Genomic DNA, 26,042 nt, shown 5'->3' with positions numbered 1-26,042 from the left:
AGTGATGTGGGCAAAATATCAGAATGGGGAACTGGACAATGAGACTTGTTTGTGCCTATGGTCCTACAGGAGGTTCTACTAAGGTAGAAGTGGAGGAATTTTTTGATGCTTTAGAAAAAGCAATTGACACAATGAAAAAAGAAAAGCTTGTCCTTGTTGGGGATCTAAATAGCAGAGTAGGAAATGATTGTCAGACATATAAAAATATTTTGGGAAAATTTGGAGAAAAGAGCAAAGCTAATAATAATGGCAAATATCTGTTGGATTTCTGCTCAGGACATGGACTGGTTATTACTAACACCATGTTCCAACATAAAAATGTGCACAAGTTCACATGGAGAGAGAGAGGCAAGGAATAAGAAAAGTCTCATTGACAATGTTATTGTTGATAGTGATGTTTTCTCCCTGGTACAGGACACCAGAGTGTACAGAGGATTTGAAATTGGAAGTGATCACTATCTAGTCTTGAGCAGGATACAATTGAATTTCATATTGAAAAGAATAACATGTAAAAAAGTTTTAAAGCGAATAAAAGTTGAACAGCTCTCAGATGTGAACTGTAGACTAAAATACACAAAGAGTATTGAAGAAAAAATGAAAGAGTTTGAGAACAGGAATCAAACCTTGGAGATTCAGTGGCAAGCTCTGAAGAAAATGTTGATTGATTCAGCCAGAGAGGAATGTGGTGAAGTTGGCTGCAAGGATAGAAAATTCAGAACGCCATGGTGGACACAGGAAGTTAAAGAGGAAGTGAAGGAAAAAAAAAAAGAATATCGAAAGTTTTTGGCAATAAGTCAGCTTGTGCTCTTAGAGAATACAGAGACAAATGTAATAAAGCTAAACATTGCGTAAAACTAGCTAAACAAAAGTCATGGAAGACTTTTGTAAGAACATAGAAAATAAATATCAAGAAGATGGCAAAATATACTGGAAGTTGTTGAAGAAGCTCAGAAATGGAGGAAAGAGTGTCACCTTTCATGTCACCTTTATCATCTCTAAAAGGAATTAGAGATGATAAAGGTGACATGAAAACTGAAGAAAAAGATATTCTTGATGTATGGAGTAATTACTTCAAAAAAACACTAAATGAGACAATCAGTGACAAAACGGTGGCAAAAAACACTCAACAGGCATCCAATGAGGAATACATATCCATTCTTGAAGTAGAAGAAGCCATCAAAACCCTGAAATGTGGAAAAGCAGCTGGAGCAGATGATATTCAACCAGAAATGCTCAAGTATGGAGTATAAAAGTCTTACAGTGGTTGCACTACATACTTCAGAAGGATGAATTCCAGATGATTGGAGTAGAGCTCTCATAGTCCCCATATATAAAAAAAGGGAAATAAAACTGAATGTGAGAATTAGAGGGATTTCCCTACTGAGTGTTCTTGGTAAGATTTATGCAAGTATACTTGAGAAACGTTTGAGAAGGATTATGGCAGGGAATCTTTGGGAAGAACAAGCTGGATTCAGGCCAAATAGAGGCCGTCAGGATCAGATTTTCACTTTACGTGAAATAGTTGAGAAGTCATGGGAATATAACAAAGATCTGTATTTAAGTTTTGTAGATCTGGAAAAAGCATATGACAAGGTGCCAAGAGAGAAGCTATTCAAAACCCTACAGTTGTATAGTGTCAGTGGTGCATATATCAAGCAATACTTAGTCTTTATTTCAGTTGTAAGTTAGCAGTTAGAATTCACGGAAGTACAGGAAGATGGTTTAATGTTAAATCTGGTGTCAGACAAGGATGTACATTATCTATATGGATCACATTATGAAGGAAAGTGGTATTAAACCTGGTATCAGAATTGGATATGTTAATGTCAGCTCTTTGCTTTATGCAGATGATGTTATCCTTCTAAATAAATCTACTACAAGTCTGCAAGATTCTCTGACTAAATTGAACGAATCATTGAAAATATCAACTGTATTGTGAACACAGAACCTGTGGAACAAGTAAAACATTTCAGCTACTTAGGCACGATTTTTAGTGAAGATGGTAAATTAAATATGGAAATAGACAACAGAATCAACAAAGCTGGTATGGTAGGAGGTCAATAAATTTATATGGAATAAGAGAGGAATTAATCAAAACACTAAATTAGCTGTATACAATACAGTGTTCGAACTAATTTTAACTTATGGATCTGAGAGCTGGGTCAGAAGTAAAACACTTGACCAAAGACTAGAGACTGCAGATATGAGAGTCCTGAGAAAGATTAGTGGCGTGAACAGATGGCATCAATGGCATTATCATATTAAAAATGAGGATATTAGGAAAGAACTTAATATTGTTAGCATCCAGGAATGTTATAGCAGAGCTAATCTCAGGTGGTATGGTTACAGAATGGGAGAGGAAAGATTAACAAACCAAGTGTTCTCTGCTAACTTCTTGGATGAACCTGTAAACTTTCTTCAATATCTTTCTCTCCCATGTATTCATCTGTCCTCATAAGGACTCACACCTCGACTCTGCACATGACTACCATATTATGATTCTATGAATTTGAACTTTTCTGCAGAATGAACTGCGCTTTGTTCTCTGCTCTGTTCTCATTCCTTGTTGTTCAGTGGAGTCAAGATATTTAACTTCTTTAATTATTTTGAATTTATACGGATCAACAGCAAAATTAAAATTAAATCATTTGCAAATGTCATTAATTGCAATCCTATTGTGAAATCATCCCGCCAGTTATTTTCAATATTCTGGACAACTTTCTCCAGGATAAGGTTAATATAATATTTTCTATTATATTAACAACTTTCTCCAGGATAAGGTTATAATATCTCCTTTCCTTTAGTGTTACATGGTGTTCAGCATTCATTTTATACAAATTATGGACTCTACAACTGTATTATAAATAATTATTTTAATTTTTCAACGTTTCGACCTTCATATTAAGGTCATCATCTGGTGTATACACACATATATATATACACAGAGACAAGCTGAATTACATTTCACATGATATGCTGCAGAGACAAAGCTCTGATCAACGGTTATTCTATTGGCCTGACCTCTAGTGAAAAATTAGATTAAATTAAAATAAATGAAATAAAATAAAATAACTACATCAAAGCTATATTCTATTTAAGACAACATCAGAGAAACATTCCTTCATATAGATAGTTTTGTTACATAAAAATGATGTCCTAATTTAATATGACAATTGTTATATTAGATTTAAGATCTTGGACTACCTATGGTCCTAGTTATAATTAACTCTTAGGGAGAAAGGTTAAGTGGGTAGAATGCAGAAAAATGAAAAAAAAAAAGAGATATAACATCTCCTTTCTTCAAGCCAGTGTTAATGTTGAAGTAATCCAGCAGTTTGCCCTGCACTTTAGTTTGAGTTGTAGTGCAACTGATAGTCATCTTTTCCAACTAAATTAATTTTTGGGGATTACAAAAACTCTCATGTTATTATACAGCCAATTTCTTTCAACTTTTAATGGAAGTTGGTGTGGGATTATGTTGTATTCATAACACTTCTCTCAAATATTACGCATTGCAGATATGTGATCAATAGTCAATTGCCATTTTCAGAATCCATATTGGTATTTCTCAATAATCTTCGCTATGTGTGGTATAAGTTTATATACTAGAGTTTTTGAAAGGACTTTATATTTTTAACATATAAAAGACAAATGCCCTGTAGTTTGGCATTATATAAACTATTTAAGAGCATACATCCCCTACCACAACTCTTTCCTGGCATGCTTTAGTAGTTTGGTAGTAATCAAGTCCTGTCTGACTGCACTGTTGTTCTCAAGTTCTTTAATCACTTTAACATATAAAAGACAAATGCCCTGTAGTTTGGCATTATATAAACTATTTAAGAGCATACATCCCCTACCACAACTCTTTCCTGGCATGCTTTAGTAGTTTGGTAGTAATCAAGTCCTGTCTGACTGCACTGTTGTTCTCAAGTTCTTTAATCACTTTAACAACCTTCGTGTAACTCTGTTCTTCCACAGGAATATCTGATCCTTCAATTTTTCTTCATCTTGTTCTTCTGCAGTTTAGGTTTAAATTAAGGACATTTTGAAAGGGATCTATTCATGATGCCAATATTTAATCCTTATTTTTCTCCCATTCTTCTTATAACATACCATTCTTTTTTGAAAGCCTTTTCTCGTTTTTTCTGTTTTCTGGTACATTTTCTATATTTCTTTTTTCTGACAATATTTCTATGCCTCCTTCTATACTTCTTATTAACAATCTGCCTCTTTTTTTAGAAGTCACTGGCTCTTGTTGTTCTGCTAAGCATTGTTTACCATTCAGTGTTTCAGTCATCAATCTAGGCATTTCATTCTTTGTTATAATCAATCATTCTAGCAGGTTTTTTTTTTTTTTTTTTTTTTTTTAAATCAAATCCAAGAATTTTCTCTGCAACTGTAGTAATAATTTGTTTGACCTCATACCATTTGTGTTGTACACCTGAGTCAGTCATCTGGTAATATAAGTAGTTTTCTAGTCATCCTGTTCTGCATGCCTGGCTGGTTGAGTAGTTAGGGTATCCACTCTCCAATCAACAGGCTGTGGGTTCAAATCCCAATGTGGGCATGAATATTTGTGATTGTCATTAGCTATGAGACCACACTTAATAAAGACCTGAAGTGGCTTGAAATAGTTCCATATTTGGTCTCGAGAGTAGGATTTCCAGACCAGGTAAACAAATAAATGAAAAATACAAAACAATAATATATATGTATTATTGTTGTTATTGGAGATGCCTGCTAGAGGGCTAGACGGTTGTGTTTTCAGAGAGCTCCCGAAAGCTAAGTATAATTTTGAGTGAAAATTAGAATATAGGTTAAAATCATAAAGTAATATTGTCTAATTTTGGTAGCTTGTTGTGTCTGTGTGATTTTGGTGTGAATTCCGTTATTTAATTTAGTATTTAATGATATGTTTCATAGATTTGAATATGGCGCCAATGCGACGTAAGATAATGGCGTCCAAAAATACGACATCATTGTTCAAAAACTATAATGTGAGAGAGTTTGTCCAATGTGATGTGTGTGTGTGGGATGTATGCATTCCCAAATGAGGCTGGAGTTTGGATTGAAAGCAATAGTGGTGGGTGAATGCGCAGAAAGTGTAAGCAAAGTGAGGAGTTGAAGTATGTGTCAGGTTGTGAGACAGTTATGGTTGAAGAAAGCCAGAATGTGAGTGAAAGGGAATTGCTATGCTATTGCTAGTGGCTTGATAGGGAATTGAGATGTACAAGATGGCAATGAGAGCGGTAATCAAAGAAAGAGTGAAAGCAACTATACAGAGAGCATTTGAATGATAAAAAAAATGAGGAATTATTTGTAGGAAGTGAGATCGCTAGGTTGCGTGCAGTGATACAAAATGCGCAGCAACAATTAGAGCACCTGCAAAACTCTTTCCAGAGTGATTCGGCTAATGTAAATAAACAGCATAAGAGTGGGAGAGTTTCTGAAATGAAGGAAAGAGTGTTGTATGGTGACTCGTTATTAAGAGGAGTGATAGATGGGAGTTTAACTAAATCGTACTTACCGGGTGTGAAATTTAAGGATGTAAGTGAGAGTATTAGAGCGTAAAAACAGAGGGTGAAAGAATTGATAGTTGTGGCGGGTACAAATGAACTGAAAGGAGATAAATTTTTTATGAGAGAGGACTTGAAAGTATTGTTAAAGGTAGCGAAAGAAAAGAGTGACAGAGTTAGAATGGTGAGTCTGTTGCCGCAGTATGACAGAGAGGAGTTTAGAAGGAGGGCCATAATCGCAAATGACATTATGCGCAGGTTATGCAGACGGCGTGGTGTGGATTTCGTGGACGTGTGGAATGAGTTTGATGGGCGAAAGGATTTATACAAGATGGATGGCCTGCATTTGGACTTGGTGTGCAGAGACTGGAAAAAGTGGTGCTGAATGAAGTGAAAATGGATGTGCAGAACCAGGGAAACTACAACTACCAAGAAGGGGGGGGGGGAGTGGATATACGGACATCAGTGAGACAGTTGAGTGTAAGAATGTATATAATGTACCTGAACAAGCACTAAGGACAAAAAATGGGAATGGGACATTTAGAATAATGGGACAAAGGGATCACTGCATTTCATGTATACTAATGTCAGGAGTATTAGGAACAAGAAGGAAGAATTTTTGGCCTTGATTGGCTCTTCCTGACCACAGGTTATTGACATTAGTGAAACATGGCTGACGGAAGATGATATAGTTAGTGGGATAAAATCTGTAGGTTATAGTGTGTTTAGGAGGGAAGAGAGAATAAAATGGGGAGAGGTGTGTTATTGATGATAGCTGATGAACTGCAGCCAAGGAGAATTGAAGTTGTATCGCAGGATAGTGAAAGGAGTTCATTTGAGGCTATTTGGTGTGAGATTGAGACTGGCAGAATAAAATATACAGTCGGGTGCTGCTATAGACCAGGTGATGGAATAGATGGTGGAGATAGTATGCATAAACAAATTGATGAAATGAGTGGAAGGAGGGTAATTATTATGGGGGATTTCAACTATGGTAACATTGATTGGAAGGAGGAGAGGACACATGTGAGGAAGGAAATGGATTTTATTCAATTATTAAGGGATAACTATCTGAGACAGCATGTAATTGAAAATACTAGGGGTGTGGGAGTGCTTGACCTGGTAACAGCATCTCAGAATTTGACTGTAATGAATATGACCATGTTGCCACCTATTGGTGAGAGTGATCATAAGGTGGCTATGATCAAGAGTGATCATAGCCACCTGGGAGGTGGCTAAAGGCGTGGAATTTTCGATTAAGACAGGGTATATGTGGAATTACCATGCTGGCAAGTATGACAAGCTTAGGAGATTGCTTGGATCAGTGCTATGGCATGTACAACTGCAAGGGCTGGATGTCGATAGAACATGGGAAGTGGTCAAGGAGCATTTACAGGGGGTTATGGCTGATTGTATACCTACGGTTCCGAATAGTAAAACAAGTAGGGGTTAAATGGATTAATAACAACATTAAGCTTGAGCTGCAAAAAAAGAAACAACTGTGGAGGGAATTTAAAGAAAGGGGGTGACCTGCAGGCACACGAACGGTATAAAGTGCAGGCCAGAAGGATAACAAGTGTGGTAAAAAAAGCAAAAGCGGATTATGAAAGGAAACTAGCTATGCAAGCTAAAGAGAATCCCAAACAGTTATTTCAATATGCTGCAAGCAAGAAAAAACTGTACACGGCAAAATGATTTTAAGGAATGACGATGATAAGGAGGTCACTGAATCAGTCGATATAGTGGAATTACTGAGCACGCACTTTGCAAAAGTATATCATCCAGGTGGTGACATTGAAAAAATGAAGGAACCATTAGTTTATACGGGAATTGTGATGAATGAAGTGGAGGTGAATAGTCAATTACAGAACCTTAACGTGAATACATCTGTGGGATTGGATGGTATACCGGCACGGGTCTCGCATGAACCGGCTAAGGAATTATCAGTGCCCTTGACCATGTTGTTTAATCTGAGTCTCGGGTCTGGTTTACTCCCGAAGGTGTGGGCGGAAATAGTTTCACTGCATAAAGGAGGATCCAAGACTACGATTGCAAATTACCGACCGATCAGCATATCAGGAGTCATTGTCAAGTTCTTGGAGAAAGTAGTCAAGGGAAAAATACAGGAATCGATTGATGAAAATGAGATACTGTACAGGGGAAAGCATGGCTTTGTGAAGGGTAGATCATGCCTCAGTAACTTGCTCAAGTTTTATAACAAGGTGACGGCTGAACTGGATAAGGGTAATGGGTTTACAGTGATACTGCTTGACCTGGCAAAGGCATTTGACAGATACCATATGGAATTCTAATCCGTAAACTACAACATATGGGAATGAATATAGGGTTGGTGAGATAGATAGGTGAATGGTTGATAGAGAGATATCAAAGAGTAGTTTATTCAGGAGTAGAGTCCAAAAGACGGCCTGTGACTAGTGGTGTGCCGCAGGGTTCTGTTCTTGGACCACTGCTGTTTAATCTGTTCATTAACAATATAGGGAAAGATTGTGGAACAGTTCATTTGTTTGCTGATGATTCAAAGTTGGGTAGGGCGATAGTGAATGCAGAAGATATCCAAATCTTGCAGGATGACTTGGATAGATTAAAGTTCTGGGCTAAGGAGAATGGATGTCAATTTAATGTGACAAAATGTAAGGTTATGCATTTTGGGGTGAAAAGATTAGCAACAGTATACCACATTGGTGGAACTGTACTCCAGGAGATTGATGAGGACAGGGATTTGGGAGTGTTAGTGGATAGGGATTTGAAGTTTAGGGGGCACATTGCAAAAGTAGCTAAATCAGCTCATTAAATCACTTGGTTGCTGAAAAATACTTTAACAAGCAGAGACAAGCAAGTTATTGTTCCTCTATATCGAGCCTTGATAAGACCCCACCTGGACTACTGTGCCCAGATATGGGCACCAGGGTTTCTTCTTGATGGGGAGGAGGTGGAGAAGATCCAGAGGCGAGTGACTAAGATGATAGCAGGTCTATGGAATGAACCATATGAGAACAGGTTGAAGATTTGTGGGTTGCAGAAACTAGTTGATAGGCAGAAAAGGGGAGATATGATTGAGACATTCAAATTGCTAAAGGGATTCTATAGGATTAATTCACAGGATATTTTTGAGATCAGGACTGGTGGTGGGAGAACTAGGGAACACCTATGGAAGCTGGGCAAGAGTGTGGTTAGTAGGGGTGTTAGAGCAGGGTTCTTTACTATTATAGTGGCAAATGAGTGGAATAAGCTGCCAGAGTCTGTTGTGGGGTGCTATGACGGTGAGCGAGTTCAAGGCAAGGTATGATAGATACTGTGAGAATGTTGTATAGTTGTGTGGACATGATGTTTAGGGCCTCCCTCGATGAGTCTAAGGACTCCCTGGAGTCACCCTAGATAATGGTAATATGTATATATATATATATACAGGGTGTTCGGGATAAATTTGACAGTTTCGTAAGGAAAAAGAAAATCTTCTTTGTATCTATTAAATTTAATGAATTGACAAAAAAACATTACAGGCAGAGTTAATTACAATACTATCAACAAGATTTACTCAAAATAACCACCATTAGCATCGATCACAGCTTCAATTCTGCTTCGGAACCTCGAACAAGCTGATGCTACAGTCTCCCTGGGAAGGGCCGCAAAAACTGTTTTAATTTTATCCATTAACTGGGCTTTTGTATTACTGGAAGTGCGATTGGTGTCTTTTTCAACTGCGCCCCATACAAAATAATCCATGGGGTTAAGGTCTGGGGAGTTTGGAGGCCAAACATTTGGACTGATGAAGTCGTAGAAATTTTCAGACAACCATTTTTGACTTTTCCCAGAGGTGTGGCAAGGGGCCGAATCCTGCTGCCATACATACGGCCTACCATTGGCTACCCTTGTTATCCAGGGCTTGACTACAGTTAGCAACTCCACGAACAAAGCCCGAATTCCAATGCCAGGGTTCTTCAACACCTGTTCCTGCAGATTTGCGAGGAATTCTGCTGTACGAACGCAATCAGATCGTCTGCTAGGGATCTTTCTTCTTGCTACATCCTCGTAGTCACCATTGCAAGTCTCTAGTTCATGCCTGATTGTTTTTACTGTATTCAGGGAGCATTGGGCAGCAGTCGTAATATCCTTATTTTGATGGCGGGCACGAATCATCATGATACAAGTTATTCTCTTCCATGATTCAGGTGGGTTCCAGCTATCCATCCTTTCTGACATCTTGTATATGAATGAAGAAGGGTCCAAACTTTTAAATGAAGAGAAGTGTGTGTTAATACATGTAACTTACGGAAAAATATAATTAATTATAAATATGTCAAATTTATCCCGAACACCCTGTATATATATAAAAGTGACATGAAATCCATGTCACTTTTTTATGCTGAAGAATAGCAAAGGTTTCCAGAAGAAAAAGGAACTTTAAAAAAATAAGTTATTTGTTCTGTACTTCCAAGGAAACAAAAGAGGAACTATCTATGATTAAAGGAGAAACATGGCTATATTAAAGATATGAAAGATCCAGAAAGGTTTAAAAGTACTGTGCACAATATTTTTTATTTGCAATAAAAAGCAGTAAGGATTATCGACATTGATTTCAATAATCCAACACTAAGGGTAGGGAATAAACAGTGCTTATTACATTTAACAGAACTAAATGTGAAATTTTGTTTGTTTGTTCTAAGAAAAAAAAATCCTGTGATTCCATACAGAGAAATTGGAAGTCATTTTTATAATATGTTTATGTTTGGTTTTCTTCCCTGATGTGTATGGGCCCTTTAGCTTTATTTGTAAGGTTGAAGTCCATGTAGTGCCTGTGACAAAAACATTTTACACATGTATTTATATCCATGCATGCCATAATTACACTGATATTATTTATTTGCACATAAAGATATTAGTTTTCATTTAATTTGTTTCTCACTCAATCTCTTCAGTTGTCTTTTTTCTGTAGTAAAACTTTATTATTAATTACTACTAATCTTGGAAAAAACAAACAAACCTAGGTTTTATTATCTTAAAAAACAAAAAACAAACAAAAAACTAGTTAATACATAATTGGTACATAATTGAATTGGTATTACCCACTACACAATAAGGTACAATTACTAGAATCCAATGAATTTGTCTGCTTCCATCTTACTTCTTGAAGAGCTGCTAGTGTCATGTGGTTCCAATCTTATCAGAGCATGTGATCAATGTAAACTGAGCACGTTCCACATTGCTATTCTTATATAATTTTCCCTTTTAACTGTGTGCAAGTTGTTCCATATTAACAATTTAACATTCTCATGTTTTTGGTTCTATTACGATGATCTTTTTATGGGATGGGACCACAAACCCTAACTCTAATCCCCATTTCATGAGGATCAACATTTTTTTTTCCAGCTGGGGATGATCTTAGAACTTATTCAGTGACAGTGCTGACTCACTATGTCTAGTATCATCATCGGTTTTCTGTGACATTTTATAGAACAGCTCTGTACACCATCCAGTACTGCCCATCAAAACCTCATACTACAAGTATCTCAGTTCATGATTGTTTATGGGATATTTACAGCTACACATCTGCAGGCCATTCCCATATCAATATTACCTGGAGACCTGTTCAGTAGATAAGGCTTGCCCTGAATCATATGAAGTATAGAGCTTAATTTGTTTGATATTCACTTTAAATTTTCATTATTATAGACATCCACGAAAGAAAAAATGTAAGTTTCATGTGATTACATCACTTACTGACCAGTTGAATGAGATGTACTAAATCTCCAGTTACTTGGTCCCATAAATATAAAAGACTAGAGGCTTTGCAGTTTGTAAACCTAGCCAGAATTTAGCAAGTCATTAATTAATAGAGCACATAATGTCTGTTCTCCCATAGGCCTACAACAAAAGCTTCTCACTAGCAAAACTTTAATGGAATTATAAGGGTACAACCTTATAATTCCATTGAAGTCTAATCCAATGGATAATTGCCTCCTACATTATAACATGTAAGAATTCTTTGCTAGACCACAGGGTGCCCATCCCATATATTTCTGGCATTTCTGACCCTATTGGCAGAATTCTGAAGAAGTTTCACATATTTTCCTATCAATAAAATTTCCCATTCTTACCATATACAAAAGATAAATTGTTGCCTCTGTCTTCTAATGGTGTTTACTATATCCTTTTTGAATGTAAATTAACAAGCTTTGGACAGATGGCTGTTTTGTGGGAAAAAAAAAATTAGTGAACATCAATAATACATTGCATTGGGAAACTGACTGAAGAATTGAAGCAGATATCACCATCAGGTAATGAGCATGATATGGACATTTTAAGAGGTAGAAAAAGAAATAGGACGGCTAAAACACAACAAGAGTCCTGGTAACAATAACATTACTGGAGAAATGATTAAATATGATGGTGAAAGTATGGTTACAGAAATGCACAAACTATGCAATATGGTATGGAAAGAAGGGAAAATGCCAGAGGAGTGGGTGAAATCAATATTAGTAACATTATACAAGAAAGGAAATAAGCTAGAATGTAAAAATTATAGAACAAATGCCTTGATAAGTCACCTTGGTAAAGTGATGATGTTCATATTGACAGAAAGATTGAGAACACAATTGGAAGCATACCTTGCAGACGAGCAAGCAGGATTTAGGAAGGATAGAACTACAATTCAACAGATTTTGACAATGAGGTTAATAGCAGAGAAAGCTAGGAGAATGAACAAAAACATATATTTGTTGATTTTCAGAAAGCATTTGACAGTATTTATCAAAAAGTGACATTAGCAGTTCTGGAATCCTATGGAATTATTAAAAAACTAATAGCTATATTAAAAGATGTTTATCAGAATGCAGTTGCAGCAGTTAGAATAGGTGATGATTTGAGGAAATGGTTTAAAACAAGCAGACATACTAGACAGGGAGACCCAATATCACCAAGCATTTTCATTGCACATTTAGAAAGAGCAATGGACAAACTGAAGAAGGATGCCAAAGGAATAAGAATGAGAATTAATAATCTGGGATTTGCAGATGACATTGTTATTATTGAAGAAGACGAAAAAGAACTACAAAAAAACACTGAAACTGTTAAATGAGGAAGGGAAGAGATTTGGACTTTTTATGAACTTGGAAAAAACAAAGACAATGGTATTTGGTGAGAAGAACATGAAACAAAAGATACAAGTGGATGGAACTGATATAGAAAATGTGTTAGGTTATTTCCAAACATATGACTTGGACTGTAAAAAAGAAATAAAGATCAGGATTGCAAAGGGAAGAACAAATCTGAAGGCCATGGATAACATCTGGAAAAGTAAAGTGATCAGGCTGCAAACAAAACTAAGAGTTACTGGAAATATGCATCTTTAGCGGTGTACTGTATGGATTGGAAACGTGGGTAACAAATAAGGAATCAAGAAAAAGAATTTTGGCATTTGAAAGAACTTGTTACAGGAAGATTCTAAGAATAGGATGGGTACAGAAAATCACCAATGAAGACCTCTATCAGAAGATACAACCAAAACAGAATCTAATGCAGAAGATTATAAAATGGAAGCTGTAATTATTTGGACACATCTGTAGAATACGTGAGGACTGGAAGATAAAGACATTTATGTTTAGTATTTTGGATGGTTTAAACAAAAGAGGTAAATCATACAGAGAATGGATAGACGATATAAAAGACTGATGTGCATTGGGTGTACAAAAACTGCAACACTATGCACTGGACAAAGAAAGGTGGAAGAAGATAGTGAAGCAGGCATCGGACATCAACAGGCAGTGAGCCCATGGTTCGTGATGATGATGATGAATAATACATTGATACTTGAAACCTCAAAATTCTAATCTTGCACAGCACAGTATCAATACCAAGCAAAATATTCTGCAGAATGTTCTCAATAGAAGCAGTTTTAAATATGCACGTCTCTTCACAAAAGGAGCTGGGAAGTTCTTTCATGTTGGATCTGAATTGGAATCTCTCTCTCTCTCTTTTCCTTCTTTCCAAAAGTTTGAGAAATTCTCATCTTATGTAAATATAATTTTTTTTTTTAAACATTAATGATTTTTAATATTTCTCTAGCATGCAACAACCATTTCAATGGTAAACCGAATGTTGAATTGCTTGCTATTCCACATACTGACAATGCACTATTAATTTCAGTATGAAATATTTGGGCAATTTCATTAAAGTTTATTACTGTGTTTATCATGTGTTTATTTCTATTCATTCATTATATCATAGGTACCTTTAAAGATTAGACAACTAATCCTTCAGTTCATAGCTACACGTGATCAGCAGTCATTCAAGCACTCAAGTCAGATTGGATATCAGGAGGGTGCTTAGACAGATAAAAGAGAATAGTGTTAATAAGAAAGGTAATGAGCATGGTGCCTAGGTATGACAGTGATGAGATGAGGCGGAGAGCAAGGATTATGAATGATATGTTAGCAGAAATGTGAGAGGAGAAAGGAGTGCAGTTTGTTAAAGTGTGGAATGAGTTTGAATGATGAAGTGAACTGTATAAGAGTAATGAACTGCATTTGAGTGGTTTTGGTGTGAGTTGCTTGGAGAGATTGCTGCTAGAAGGTAGAGAAGCGAGTGCAGAGAATGAATCTGATCAAGTAGGAAGTGATGTGGAAGAGTGGGAGAGGAAGACAGGAGAGAGAGAGAGAGAGAGAAGAGGTGGTTATGAATGAAGAAGTGAGCGGCATGAGTATAGAGAATGAGAGAACGGGTGTGCAAGACAGACAGGGAAATGGGGAGGCTCAGGATGGAAGGGAACACAGTATGAGACAGGTGGATGCTCCAAGAGGATGACCTGGGATCAAGAGAAAACAGTTGGATTTGAAGAGAGTTCTAAGATGAATAAGGAGAAAGGGAAATGGCTTGAGTTGAGCATGGAGAAATCCATAGAATGAGTGGTATCAGTGGAACTAGCTACAGATCCAGAAATGAGCTGCTGTGTTTGTATACATACGCTAGAAGTGTAAGAAACAAGGCAAATGAAATGGTTGCATATTAATTGAGTCTGTTCACCCAAAAATTGTTGGAATAAGTGAGACATAGTTAGATGAGGATGACATCCTGACAGGAATAGAGATGCAAGGGTATGATGTGTTTCATGAGGATAGAAAGGGTAAAAAGAGAAGGGGAGTGCTACTGATGAGAAAGAATTATGTCAATACAAAGTAGAGATGCAAGAGGGGAAATAGTGCCAGTGGTTCTGAGGGAGTATGGTGTGAGATAGAAGTGAATAGAATGAAATATTGGTTCAATGTTGTTATAGACCTGGTAATGTGGATGGTAGTGACTATGAAATGTATAATCAAATTAGACAAGCAAATAAGAAAAGGGTGATCATTATGGATGATTTTAATTATGACAATATAGACTGGGATGATGAGACAGCAAACAGAAATAAAGAAAATGAGTTTCTTGAATTTTTGAGGGACAACTACCTCAGACAGTATGTAACAGAAGGCACACGAGGATTGAGAGTCTTGGATTTGATCATCTCATCAGAGGATGTAATTATAAATGAGGTGTCCAATCGCCTTCCAATTGGTGAGAGTGGCTATGAAGTGATTACCTGGGTGGTTGCCAACAGTGTGAGTGAGGACCTTGGTGAGAAAAGGGTATACAAGATCAATGCAGCTTGGGGGAATAATCAAGAACTATCTAGTAGAAGCAATGTCTAAATGTATTCCAAGGGTCAGAAGGTTAAATAAGGTAGGGGTGAAATGGATGAATAAAGACATTAAGTATGCAACAGAGAAAAAGGGCATTATGAAGGCAGCATAAGAGAAGTGGTAATAACCATTTTCATGAGGATTACAAAGACCAGGCAAGGCAGGTGACTTGGTTGGTAAGGGTAGCAAAAGTGAGGTATGAGCAGCAATTAATGAATATAAAGAATCCTACACAAAACAAAACAATCATTATGGAAGGATGACATTGACTGGAGAAAATGGTATAAGGACAACTGCTGCAGAAGATATAGTGGAGATACTTAATCAGCAGTTCATAAAGGTCTTTTGTGAATATGACTTCATGGAGACATAGAGAGCAGTTGATGATAGGAAGGAGAGATTGACTGTAAGTGAGCAAAAGATATATGAGGAATTGAGCAAACTTGATAAAATATCATCACATATTCTGAAGAAATGTGCCAGGTAGTTGACATCTGCCTTGACAAATTTTTTTAATGAGTCTTGCACTGGGTCAAGTTCCAAAGGAGTAGAAAGAGGGCAAGATTGTGCTGCTTAATAAGGGAGGTGATAGAACTCAAGCATCAAATTATAGGCCTATCTGTGTGTCAGGTGTTGTGGTTAAGTTGTTGGAGAAACTTGTGAGAACTAGGATCCAGAACTTGGTTGACAACAATGGTATCTTTGATGGACAGCATGGGTTTGCTAAAGGGAGGTCATGTTTTAGTAATCTACTTACTTATTACAATAAGGTGACTGCTTCCTTGGACAGAGGAGAGGGATACACAGTAATATACTTAGATTTTGCAAAGGTTTTTGATACTCAAACTACAGCAGAAGGGATTGGATGTTAGATTAGTGCATTGGATCGGAGACTGGCGATCTAATAGGTATCAGCAAGCTGCATATGGGGGAGCAATATCCCAGAAGAGGAAAGTCACTAGTGGTGTACCTCAGGGGTCTGTTTTAGGGCGATTACTGTTTAACTTGTATGTTAATGATATTGGTGAAGATTTGGATGGAGATATTCAGTTGTTTGCAGATGATGAAAAGTTGGGACGAATTATGAAGAGTAGAGAAGATGTAGTGGCCTTACAAGAATACTTGAATAAATTGAGCGAATGGGCATGGGAATGGGGATAAAAGTTCAATGTTGCAAAATGTAAGGTTTTAAAATTTGGGAAACAAAGATGGGATGCAGAATTTATGCTTAGTGAGGATATATTGTCGGAGGTGGAGGAAATAAGAGATCTGAGGGTGATAGTGAAGGATCTGAAATTTAGGGGACACATTGCCAAAATTGTGAAGACAACACAAAGGCTTCTGGGAATGATGCAGAGGACACTGACTTATAGAAGTAGGGAGATTCTTGTTCCATTGTATAACGCTTTGATTAGGCCACACATGGACTACTGTGCTCAGATTTGGTCACCTGGTTTTCAAAAGGACGAAGAGATGTTGGAAAGGGTCCAGAGGTGACTGACTGACTAAGGTAGTTTCTGACTTCTGGAATGTTGAATATGAGGAAAGATTGAGAAGATGTAATTTGCAGAATCTGGTGGACAGGAGGAATGGGGGGGGGGGATATGATAGAGACCTACAAGTTGGTAAGGGGTTGTTATAGAATCAATGTTGGAGGGGTTCTAGAGAAAACAGGGGGAGATAAGGGGAGAACCGCAGGTCATCCCTGGAAGCTGTATAAGGAGAGTGTGAGCAGGGTAGTGAGAAGCAAGGTTTTTTCAGAGTTGTGAATGGACTGGAATGCCTTGTCTGGGTATGGTGTCTGCAGAGAATTTGAGTGTGTTTAAGGCACGATGTAATGAGCTGTGTACGATATAAGGACCTCCTAGGTGAGTCTTTGACTCCATGGGATCTTGGGGTAATAATAATAATGATTATTGTTATTAAAAAATATGGAAACAACTACCATGTTATAGTAAAACTTCAGTTTAATATGAACCAAAATAATCACTCAATGTTTCAACTTCCATATCAAGGTCATCATCTGGGGTATACGCATATAGAAAGAAACATGTTACATTACAATCTATGTGGTATGCTAAAGTCACAGTAATTTGGTCAACTGTTAACACTACTGGCCTGACCTCAGGTGAAAAGAAAAAACATTACTGCATCAGAGTTAGAGTCCTGTTATTATTATTATCTATTTGGTTACAAATCATTAAAAGATATATTAAGCTACAGAGAAAAATGCTCTCACATAAATTAGAACAAAACAGTATAGATGTTAGCCAATAAGAGTTGAAATTATTGCTTAGTCCTAAAGTAAGTAAGGGTATGCTGGAAAACTTGAAGAACTTAAGCGGGTTGAATGAGTGCCATCCAAATTTTTAGGATTTTTATGCCACCATTATTGTTAAGGTTAGGATGGTTGATCAAAATTTCACAGACTTCTTTAAATTTGCATTCACATAAGGTTTTTGTATTATCTAAGGAACAGGTCCATTTCCAATCAATTTGGTGTACAATGTTAAGAGTGTAATATGTGAGGCCTGCTTCACCTAAATTGTTAAATTTGATGTGCCATTTGTGTCCTTTGTTATGGATAAGAATTGTACGTCCAGTTTCACCAATATAAGGTAAGTTACAGGTGCAATGGATACAAGTATACTACAAGGTGGGCAAATGATCAGAGAAGATCCTTAGAGGAGTTGAATATGTTTTTTAATTTTATAGGTGGTTTAAAAGTAGAATTAAGATAGTAATGGTGTAGATATCTGTTTATTTTATCTGATGTATGGGATAGCTATGGGATAATCCTTTGATGTATGGGATAGCTATGGTTTTTCTGTAATCTATATTATATGCATTTTTTGATGAAGTTTTATGAAGAACTTTATTGATATTTATGCTATAACCATTATTTATAAATGTATCGCTCATAATTTGTAATTCTTGTTTATGAGCATGTTTTCATAAGAAAAAGTTGTTATAGCTCTGTTTTTGAGAGTGTTAATGACTCCAAGTTTTTGTGAAAGAAAGTGATAAGAGTTATCAAGTAGATATTGGCCAGTATGTGTAGGCTTGCAAAGATAGACTTCCTCAGGGAAGGCATGTGACCAGTGTATCCAGGAAAGGAAATGAGTTTTGACTTTCAATTTCAGCAGTAAATTGTATGCACTTATATTTGTTCAGGTGGCTGAGAAAGGTGTTTAAACTTTCATGGCTGTGTGGCCAGATAATGAAAACATTGTCAACATATCTAAGCCAAACTGTAAATCTTAAAGTAAAGGAATCTAGAGGAACATTACTCAAAAGCTTCCATATTGTCAGCAAATTGGGAAGGGGTAGTGGTAAGCCCATGACTGTACCTTGTTTTTTAGGTAAAAATTATTTTGCCACATGAAGTAACCAGAATGTAGTACTTGGACAAAGAGAGCCATAATATCAGGCAGAAATTTGTTCTGTAAGAGAAGAACTGTGTTGCTGATTGGGACATTTATGAAAAGGGCAGAAGTGTTTTTTTTTTTCACCACAGGTCAGGTCAGTAGTTTTAAGGGATGATCAAATTACTGGGACTTTAGCATACCATGTAGACTGTAATGTAGCTTGTTTCTTTGTATATATATGTATACTCCAGATGAAGACCTTGATATGAAGGTCGAAACATCAAGTAATCTTTTGGTTTATATTAAACTGAAGTTTTACTATAATACGGTAGTTGTTTCCATAATTTGTAATAATTAGACAACTAAGTGATATTTTCATAACATCAAACATATTAAATTCAGGAAAAAAATTTAAAAAAAAATTATCTATTTAAGGCAGAAAGCTCTCTCCATTGTAGACATTGTACTGAGACTATTTTATTCCTAAACTTTGAAGAGCTGTTTTATCTTCTTTCATTATATTTCCTCGGGTCATAGTATTCTTTGAAGTCTATCAAAATTTGTTTAATTTTCATGTATGAGAAAAAAGACTAAAAAATTGTAATTTGATAGAATGGTGGTTTCTAAATGACACTTTTGGATGAATGACTATCTCCCATTAAATAATGACAATTCAAATAACAGTGATTATGATGAGTCTTTGAACTCTGTAGATGTGCCCATGCAATAACATGATAACATGCAATAACACTGTGCAATAACATGATAAATGTTCACTATATTTAAGACTAACAATAAAGGAAAGCAAAAATACGAACTTACTGGCACTGTGAAAAATCATGAGTTTTCACGTGATCACACCACTGCTTCATATATTTGCTATCATAAGATTCTAAATATTCTGTGAGATCTGCTTTGAAATTGGTTGGTGATTCTCCATATTTCTCAGATGATGCCTCTTTAAGAGATGGGAATAATGGACTAACCCATATACTGAAAAAATAAGTGATAATAAGGAACTTTTGAAATGTGTTAGTTTAATTGAAATTCATGTGACACAAGTTAATTACAATTCATTAGTGATTTTTATGGTAACCATTACAATGTTTCTGAATTTCCAGTAATCTGGTACTATGATATATAAGGAACTAATTAACAAACACTTGATTTGAATATCTACAGGGTGTAACTTTCAAGAAGTATACTAAAAGAAGGCTATTTTAAAGGAGTGTAAGGAAAATTAAAATTAGTTCAACTCCTACCATCATTAATTCTTTGAAAAACCTTCTTTTACATAAACGCCTCTTAAAGTTTGTTCAGATCATGTTCAGTTGCTGGCTGTTATTCATCACTTTTTCATGTATTACAATAACAGTAACAATAAATCCTACAAAGATATTTATTTACTGGCTTATGTTTCACTGGATTTTAAACCAGCAACCTCCAAGCACATCTACTTGTTATAGTACACAGACACAACAATAAGTATGAGAAATAATTCAAATTGTAATGGACAAAAAAGACTAAAAGTCCTAATTTGGAGACCTCTAATGTTGCATAGAAGAAGCTTTTATAGTTGAGCTGAAGATGATCTTAAGATAGACATTCCAATCACATTTGATAATGTGACTCGGATGGCTGTCTTCTCAGGCTTGTAGCAGTCTCTATATAATAGCACACTAGTTTTTTTCCATAATCTTGTATGAAGAAGCATTCAAAGAATAATTGGTCGGTCTAATTTTGCCAGCATAACGTTGGTAGCAAATGTATTTCTCATGTCCTCTGGGATGGATGTTAACAGATTGTCCTGTATTTCCATAGCAGGTTATGTTATAAACAAAGGAATGGCATACACATCTAATTAAAATTAAGGAGGGAATATATGCCTTCAGTTGTTCATAAATGCCATTATTGACACCAACCATAACACTGGCATTGTCTGTACCAATTGCAATGAGATTTTTAATGTCCAGTTTCTGGTCAAGAGCTCTTTTTTCAGTGCAGTCACAATACCACTAGCGTTACACTTTTCTAGAACCACCATGTTCAGAAATGAATGCATAATTTTGTTGAATTTCTTGCTATAATAAATGATGGCTATTCCTAAAATCTTATTCACTGTGATATCATTCAATTTCCTATTAGCTAGCTGAAATTTTCATCTCCAATGTCTGCAATTAGATCTTCTTCAAAATGCTCACTTAGAATATTTTTTACAATTGCAGAGCACTTAGTGCTCTGCAAATGTAAAGAATATTTGGTGCATTTTTAAGATAAAGAGCACTTCGGTGCATTTTTACCTTGGGCATAATCTGACCGTTAGGGATGATATTTTTGCAAAGATCTACTAGATGATCACAACTGTTGAATGATGAGTGACAACAAAGGAATAATGCTAACCTACCTTCAAAGTTCGCGGTCGCATCACTATTTCACAAGCGTATTTGTAATAGGAATAGGAACTTATATGGAACTGCAGCAAGATGTTTCTTAGTTTCGCTATGCTTTACAAGCTGACAATATTTAGCAGCTATATCACATCTGCAAATGCGGTGGCCTTTTGTAGCGTCACCAGGAACTTCATACAACCATTTATTAAACATTCCCATTTGCAACACTCCCTCCTAAATTTTTGCTTGTAAGCTTTATTTTTCTCTTTGCTCATTTTTGAAGAAGGCTATTCAACTCTTTACTGCAACGAATTATAATCAGTCTTTTTAAACTTACCGCTCACTATCGTAACTACCAAATAGAACACTGTGCAATCAACTTTAAGGCGACAAAATGGCAGACTGTTGGGCCACTGACGTCATCACATATTTCAAACACGTGATGATTTCGCACCAAACGTACAATACACTTCCTTATCAAATGCAAACATCTGGAAAACTTTTAAAACGATTTCTTTAACAGTAAGTTATAAAAACAGCTAAAAAGTGCTGAAACTAGTTCTGAAGGAGCTAGATTTGGAACTAGGTGCAAGATTAAAATTTTTGGAGGTAGATCTAGCTCCAAAAGAGCTAAATTGGCAACACTGCTCTACAACTGTGTTATAAATAACTATTTTAATTTCCAAGGAGTATACACATATACATATATACAGAGACAAGCTAAATTACATTTCACATAGTATGCTGAGAGACAATGATTTGATCAACGGTTATTCTACTGGCCTGACTTCTAGTGAAAATAAAATAAAATTACAATAAATAAATGAAATGAAATAAATTAACTACATCAAAGCTATATTCTATTTAAGACAACATCAGAGAAACATTCTTTCATATAGATTAGTTTTGTTACATAAAAATGATGATACCTAATTTAAAATGACAATTGTTATATTAGATTTAGGATCCTGGATTACCTATAATTCTATTTAAAATTAACTTTTAGGGATCATGTTGGAGGCTTAATGGATTTTTTTACAACAAATTGTAAGTTTTACAGCAAGTCGTAAAAAAAATCCATTAAGCCTCCAACATGACGTCCTCACAGCACTTAAGCCTCTACACATGTAACTTTTAGGGAGAAAGATTAAGTGTGTAAAATATGTGTCTTCCATATGCTTGGGATTTTTAGACCATCATTATTGTTAAGATTAAGGTGACTGATAAGAATCTCACAGGCCTCCTTAAATTTACATTCATACCATGTTTTGGTGTGATACAACAACAGGTGCTTTTCCAGTCAATTCTATGTAAAGTGTTCAGGGCATGATCAGAAAGACCTGCTTAATCATAGTTATTATATTTAATGTGTCGTTTATATTCCTTTTTTTCTGATAGGAATTGTGCATCCTGTTTCCCCTATATAGGGCAAATTACAGGTGCAATGAATATGGAATACTCCAGGATGGGCCAGTGGAAGGAGTGGATCCTTGGATGATTTCAATAAGTTCTTTAATTTTGCAGGAAGTTTACAGGTGGCTTTAAGGTTGTATTTTTGTAGTATTCAAAGAGAAAAGACTCATTTCAGGAGAATCATTATTCACACACTAATAATTATTTGCACAATACATCTAATTTGCATATACTTCTCATGAAGTGTCTCATATGATGGCCAAGTTGGTACTCTGATAGTGGTTTAGTTATAGCACCATCATTATAACAGACTTGTAACAAATGTTACAAGCAAGTTTCACAGGACAGATTTTAATCATTACTATAAATTAAAGATGTGCCAAGAAATTATATTCTTGGTTTAATCCTTTATCCAAGTGTATAAGCAAACAACATCAGCACGTGAAGTAACTTCGTGACCGGGCAACTCGTAAACAAAAGCTAATAATATATATAGAGAGAAATATTACTATATATTATTATACTAATATATAATAATATATAGTAATATATATTATTATATATTATAATAATAATAATATACAGAGGCTAATGACTTCATATCGCTTGCCTAAGTATCCACAATGCAAATCACATATCCTTACATATGAATAATGCTATGCATTATGGGGAGGGTAACTACCCAGATCAGTTTTGACCTTTATTGAGGTCTCATCAGTGGGAGCCAGATCTAGAAGTGATACCAAGGTTGAAGTAATCCAGAAGTCATATTTCCATAACCTTTCACATCTTATTACTAAAATACTTTGGATTAAAGATAAATGTTGAAAGTTTTTCCACTTGGTTATACTATAAATTAAAGATGTCAAGAAATTATACTTTTGGTTTAATCCTTTATACAAGTGTAAGCAAACAAGGTTTGCAAGTGAAGTAACTTCACGACTGGGCAAGAATTAAACCAAGAATATAATTTCTTGGCATCTTTAATTTATAGTATAACTAAGTGGAAAAACTTTCAACATCTTTCTCTAATCCAGAGTATTTTAGTAATAAGATGTGAAAGGTGTGACAGCTTTTGGCTGCTGGTATATGGAAATATGACTTCTGCATTACTTCAACCTTGTTATCACTTCTGGGTCTGGCTCCCACATGAGACTCATTAAAGGTTGAAACCAGTCTGTGAAGTGATCCTTCCTATAATGCATAGCATTATACATGTCTGTGAGGATATGTGCTTTGCATTGTGGGATACTAAGGCAAGTTATGTGAAGTCATTAGCCTCTATATACGAGTTGTTTAGTCGTGAAGTTACTTCATGTGCAAACTTTGTTTGCTTACACTTGGAGAAAGGATTAACCAAGAACATAATTTCTTGGTATCTTTAATTTATAGTATAACCAAATGAAAAAACTTTTAACAATGACCACATATCCTGAATAGAACTCCAGCAGTTACTTACTGTTATTCTTTTTTCCATATTCTTCCAAAACATTTCTGTATGTCTGGTATTTATTTCCTACTTTGTGAGATTCAACAAGGACTATCTTTACTTTTTGAAAGGAAATGACTGGAAAAATTCTTCTACTTCTTCCTCAGTAGAACCTTTTGTGTGGAACTGAAAATGTCTCATTTTCCAAATCCCTGTTGTGTTCTTTGTCCACATCATTCTACTTGATACTGCTTGCAAGAAGACTGTTTAGTGTTCAATACTATACTATAGCTTCTTTCTTCCTTTCAATGATCATTATGGCTTTAATATAACACCAAGTAATTGCTATTTAGAAGAATCTCACCTCCTTTTTGTTTCAGTAACACCAATTATCAACCTGTTACTTCTCTAAGTCCCAAAAATAATTTCACAGAATCTTGAAAATAATCCTAATTATTCTAATAATAATAATAATAATAATAATCTATAAAATAAAACTTACCCCTGAGTTTTCTGGAACCAATCTCCTTTTATTAAATTTGAAGTATGAATTATGACCCTTAATCCTTCTTCATACAAAAGTAACATCATTTTTCTATATATAAACAAATAAATATAACATAGTATAACTTATGAGATAATGCTTCTCACCCAAGAATGAAATTTTGATTTAAAATGAGTAAAAATGATACTAAATGTTGAATACATATTGTTTATCTATATATGAAAATGCACTGTTCTTTCACTGGTTTAGCATGATTAAAATTCATAAATTGAGAATAATTATTATCATACTGATATAATATATATATATATATATATATATGATCAAAATGCATAATTTATATTGTGCAGTTACATGAAAGTCAGTGCAATGCAATCACCCAAACCAGCTATCATACCTTTCCTTAAATTCATTCACACTAGATGCACTCACTATCCCTAAGGGCAAATTATTCCACTCATTCACTGCTCTCTGGGAGAAAAAATTAGCTCTTAACTCTTTCTTGACTGCAAATAAATTTTATTTCCATGGATGCCCCCATGTGCTCTCACCACATTCCATATAATGAAAAATTTCATCTGATATCTTATAGACTCAGTCAAACGTTTATAGACCTGTATCATATCATCCCCTTTTTCTCCTGTTAACCAGTCTGCAATCCACATACTTGCAATCTGTCCTCATAATCTAAATCCAGATATAATCTATGTAACTCTTCTTTGCATCCTTTCCACAGCTTCCTTATCCCCTTGGAACCCGGGAGAGCAAATTTGCGCACAATAATCTAGGTGTGGTCTTATCAAAAGGCAAAATGACTTCCTTATCTTTAGTACATGTCAAGGCTTGCTTCAACATCACAATTATCCTCTGAGTTGTATTTGCAACTTTTGCTATGTGACCTTCGAACTTTAATAATTCCTATCCATGAATATGCCAAGATCCCTTGTCTATCAAAACTTATAAAGAGGCAAAATGACTTCCTTATCCTTAGTACATGTCAAGGTTTGCTTCAACATCACAATTATCCTCTGAGTTGTATTTGCAACTTTTGCTATGTGACCTTCGAACTTTAAATAATTCCTATCCATGAATATGCCAAGATCCCTTGCCTCTTCAGTTTCTTGCTACAAGAAACTGAAGAGGCAAGGGATCTTGCCTCTTTCCTCATTAACCTCGCTAATATAATATGCCGCTGGAACTCCAAGCACGCCAAAGTGCATAACTTTACACTTACTAACATTAAATTGACAGCCATTTTCGTTTGTCCAAATTTCCAGTCTATTCAAATCATTTTGTAATTGCTGAATATCAGTAGCATCCCTTTGATTGCCCTACGTATTTTTGCATCGTCGGCAAACAATTGCACATCTGATGTTAGATCCTTCCTGATGTCATTAACGTATAGATTAAACAATAATGGCCCAAAGACTGAACCCTGAGGTACACCACTGGTCACCTTAAATCTGGCAGATTCACACCCAATGTATACCACTTTTTGATATCTCTCTGTCAACCATTCCCTGATCCAAGTCAAGAGTTTATATTCCAATCCCATATTCTCCAGTCTATGCAACAGCCTATCATGTGGTATCCAATCAAATACCTTAAAAAAATCCAACATTATCAGTGCATCCATTCCCTTTATCCCACTCGGCAGTAACACTGTTATAAAATATGAGCAAATTGCTATAACATGACCCTCCCTTAGTAAACCCATGCTGTTCCT

The 26,042-nt window shown here is 35.6% G+C and overlaps 1 protein-coding gene across 3 annotated transcripts in view; it reads right to left on the bottom strand.

Annotated features, from left to right (window-relative positions):
• The window catches only part of gkt (tyrosyl-DNA phosphodiesterase glaikit), a 380,387-nt gene that overhangs the window by 176,480 nt on the left and 177,865 nt on the right, over nucleotides 1–26,042 (bottom strand). For all 3 annotated transcript variants that reach the window (XM_090399355.1, XM_090399357.1, XM_090399356.1), the window contains exons 8-9: nucleotides 24,314–24,406; nucleotides 19,402–19,572 (exon numbers count right to left, since the gene is read on the bottom strand). In XM_090399355.1, coding sequence (XP_090255481.1) covers nucleotides 19,402–19,572; nucleotides 24,314–24,406 — 264 coding nt within the window. The remainder of the gene's footprint in view (nucleotides 1–19,401; nucleotides 19,573–24,313; nucleotides 24,407–26,042) is intronic.

The sequence above is a fragment of the Typopeltis vanoorti genome, chromosome 10 (genome assembly GCF_054136105.1).
Source record: "Typopeltis vanoorti isolate ZY-2024b chromosome 10, IOZ_Tvanoo_1.0, whole genome shotgun sequence".
NCBI classification, from domain to species: Eukaryota; Metazoa; Arthropoda; class Arachnida; order Uropygi; family Thelyphonidae; genus Typopeltis; species Typopeltis vanoorti.
Note: the sequence above shows the minus strand (reverse complement) of the source record. Positions and strands in the feature narration are given on the sequence as shown.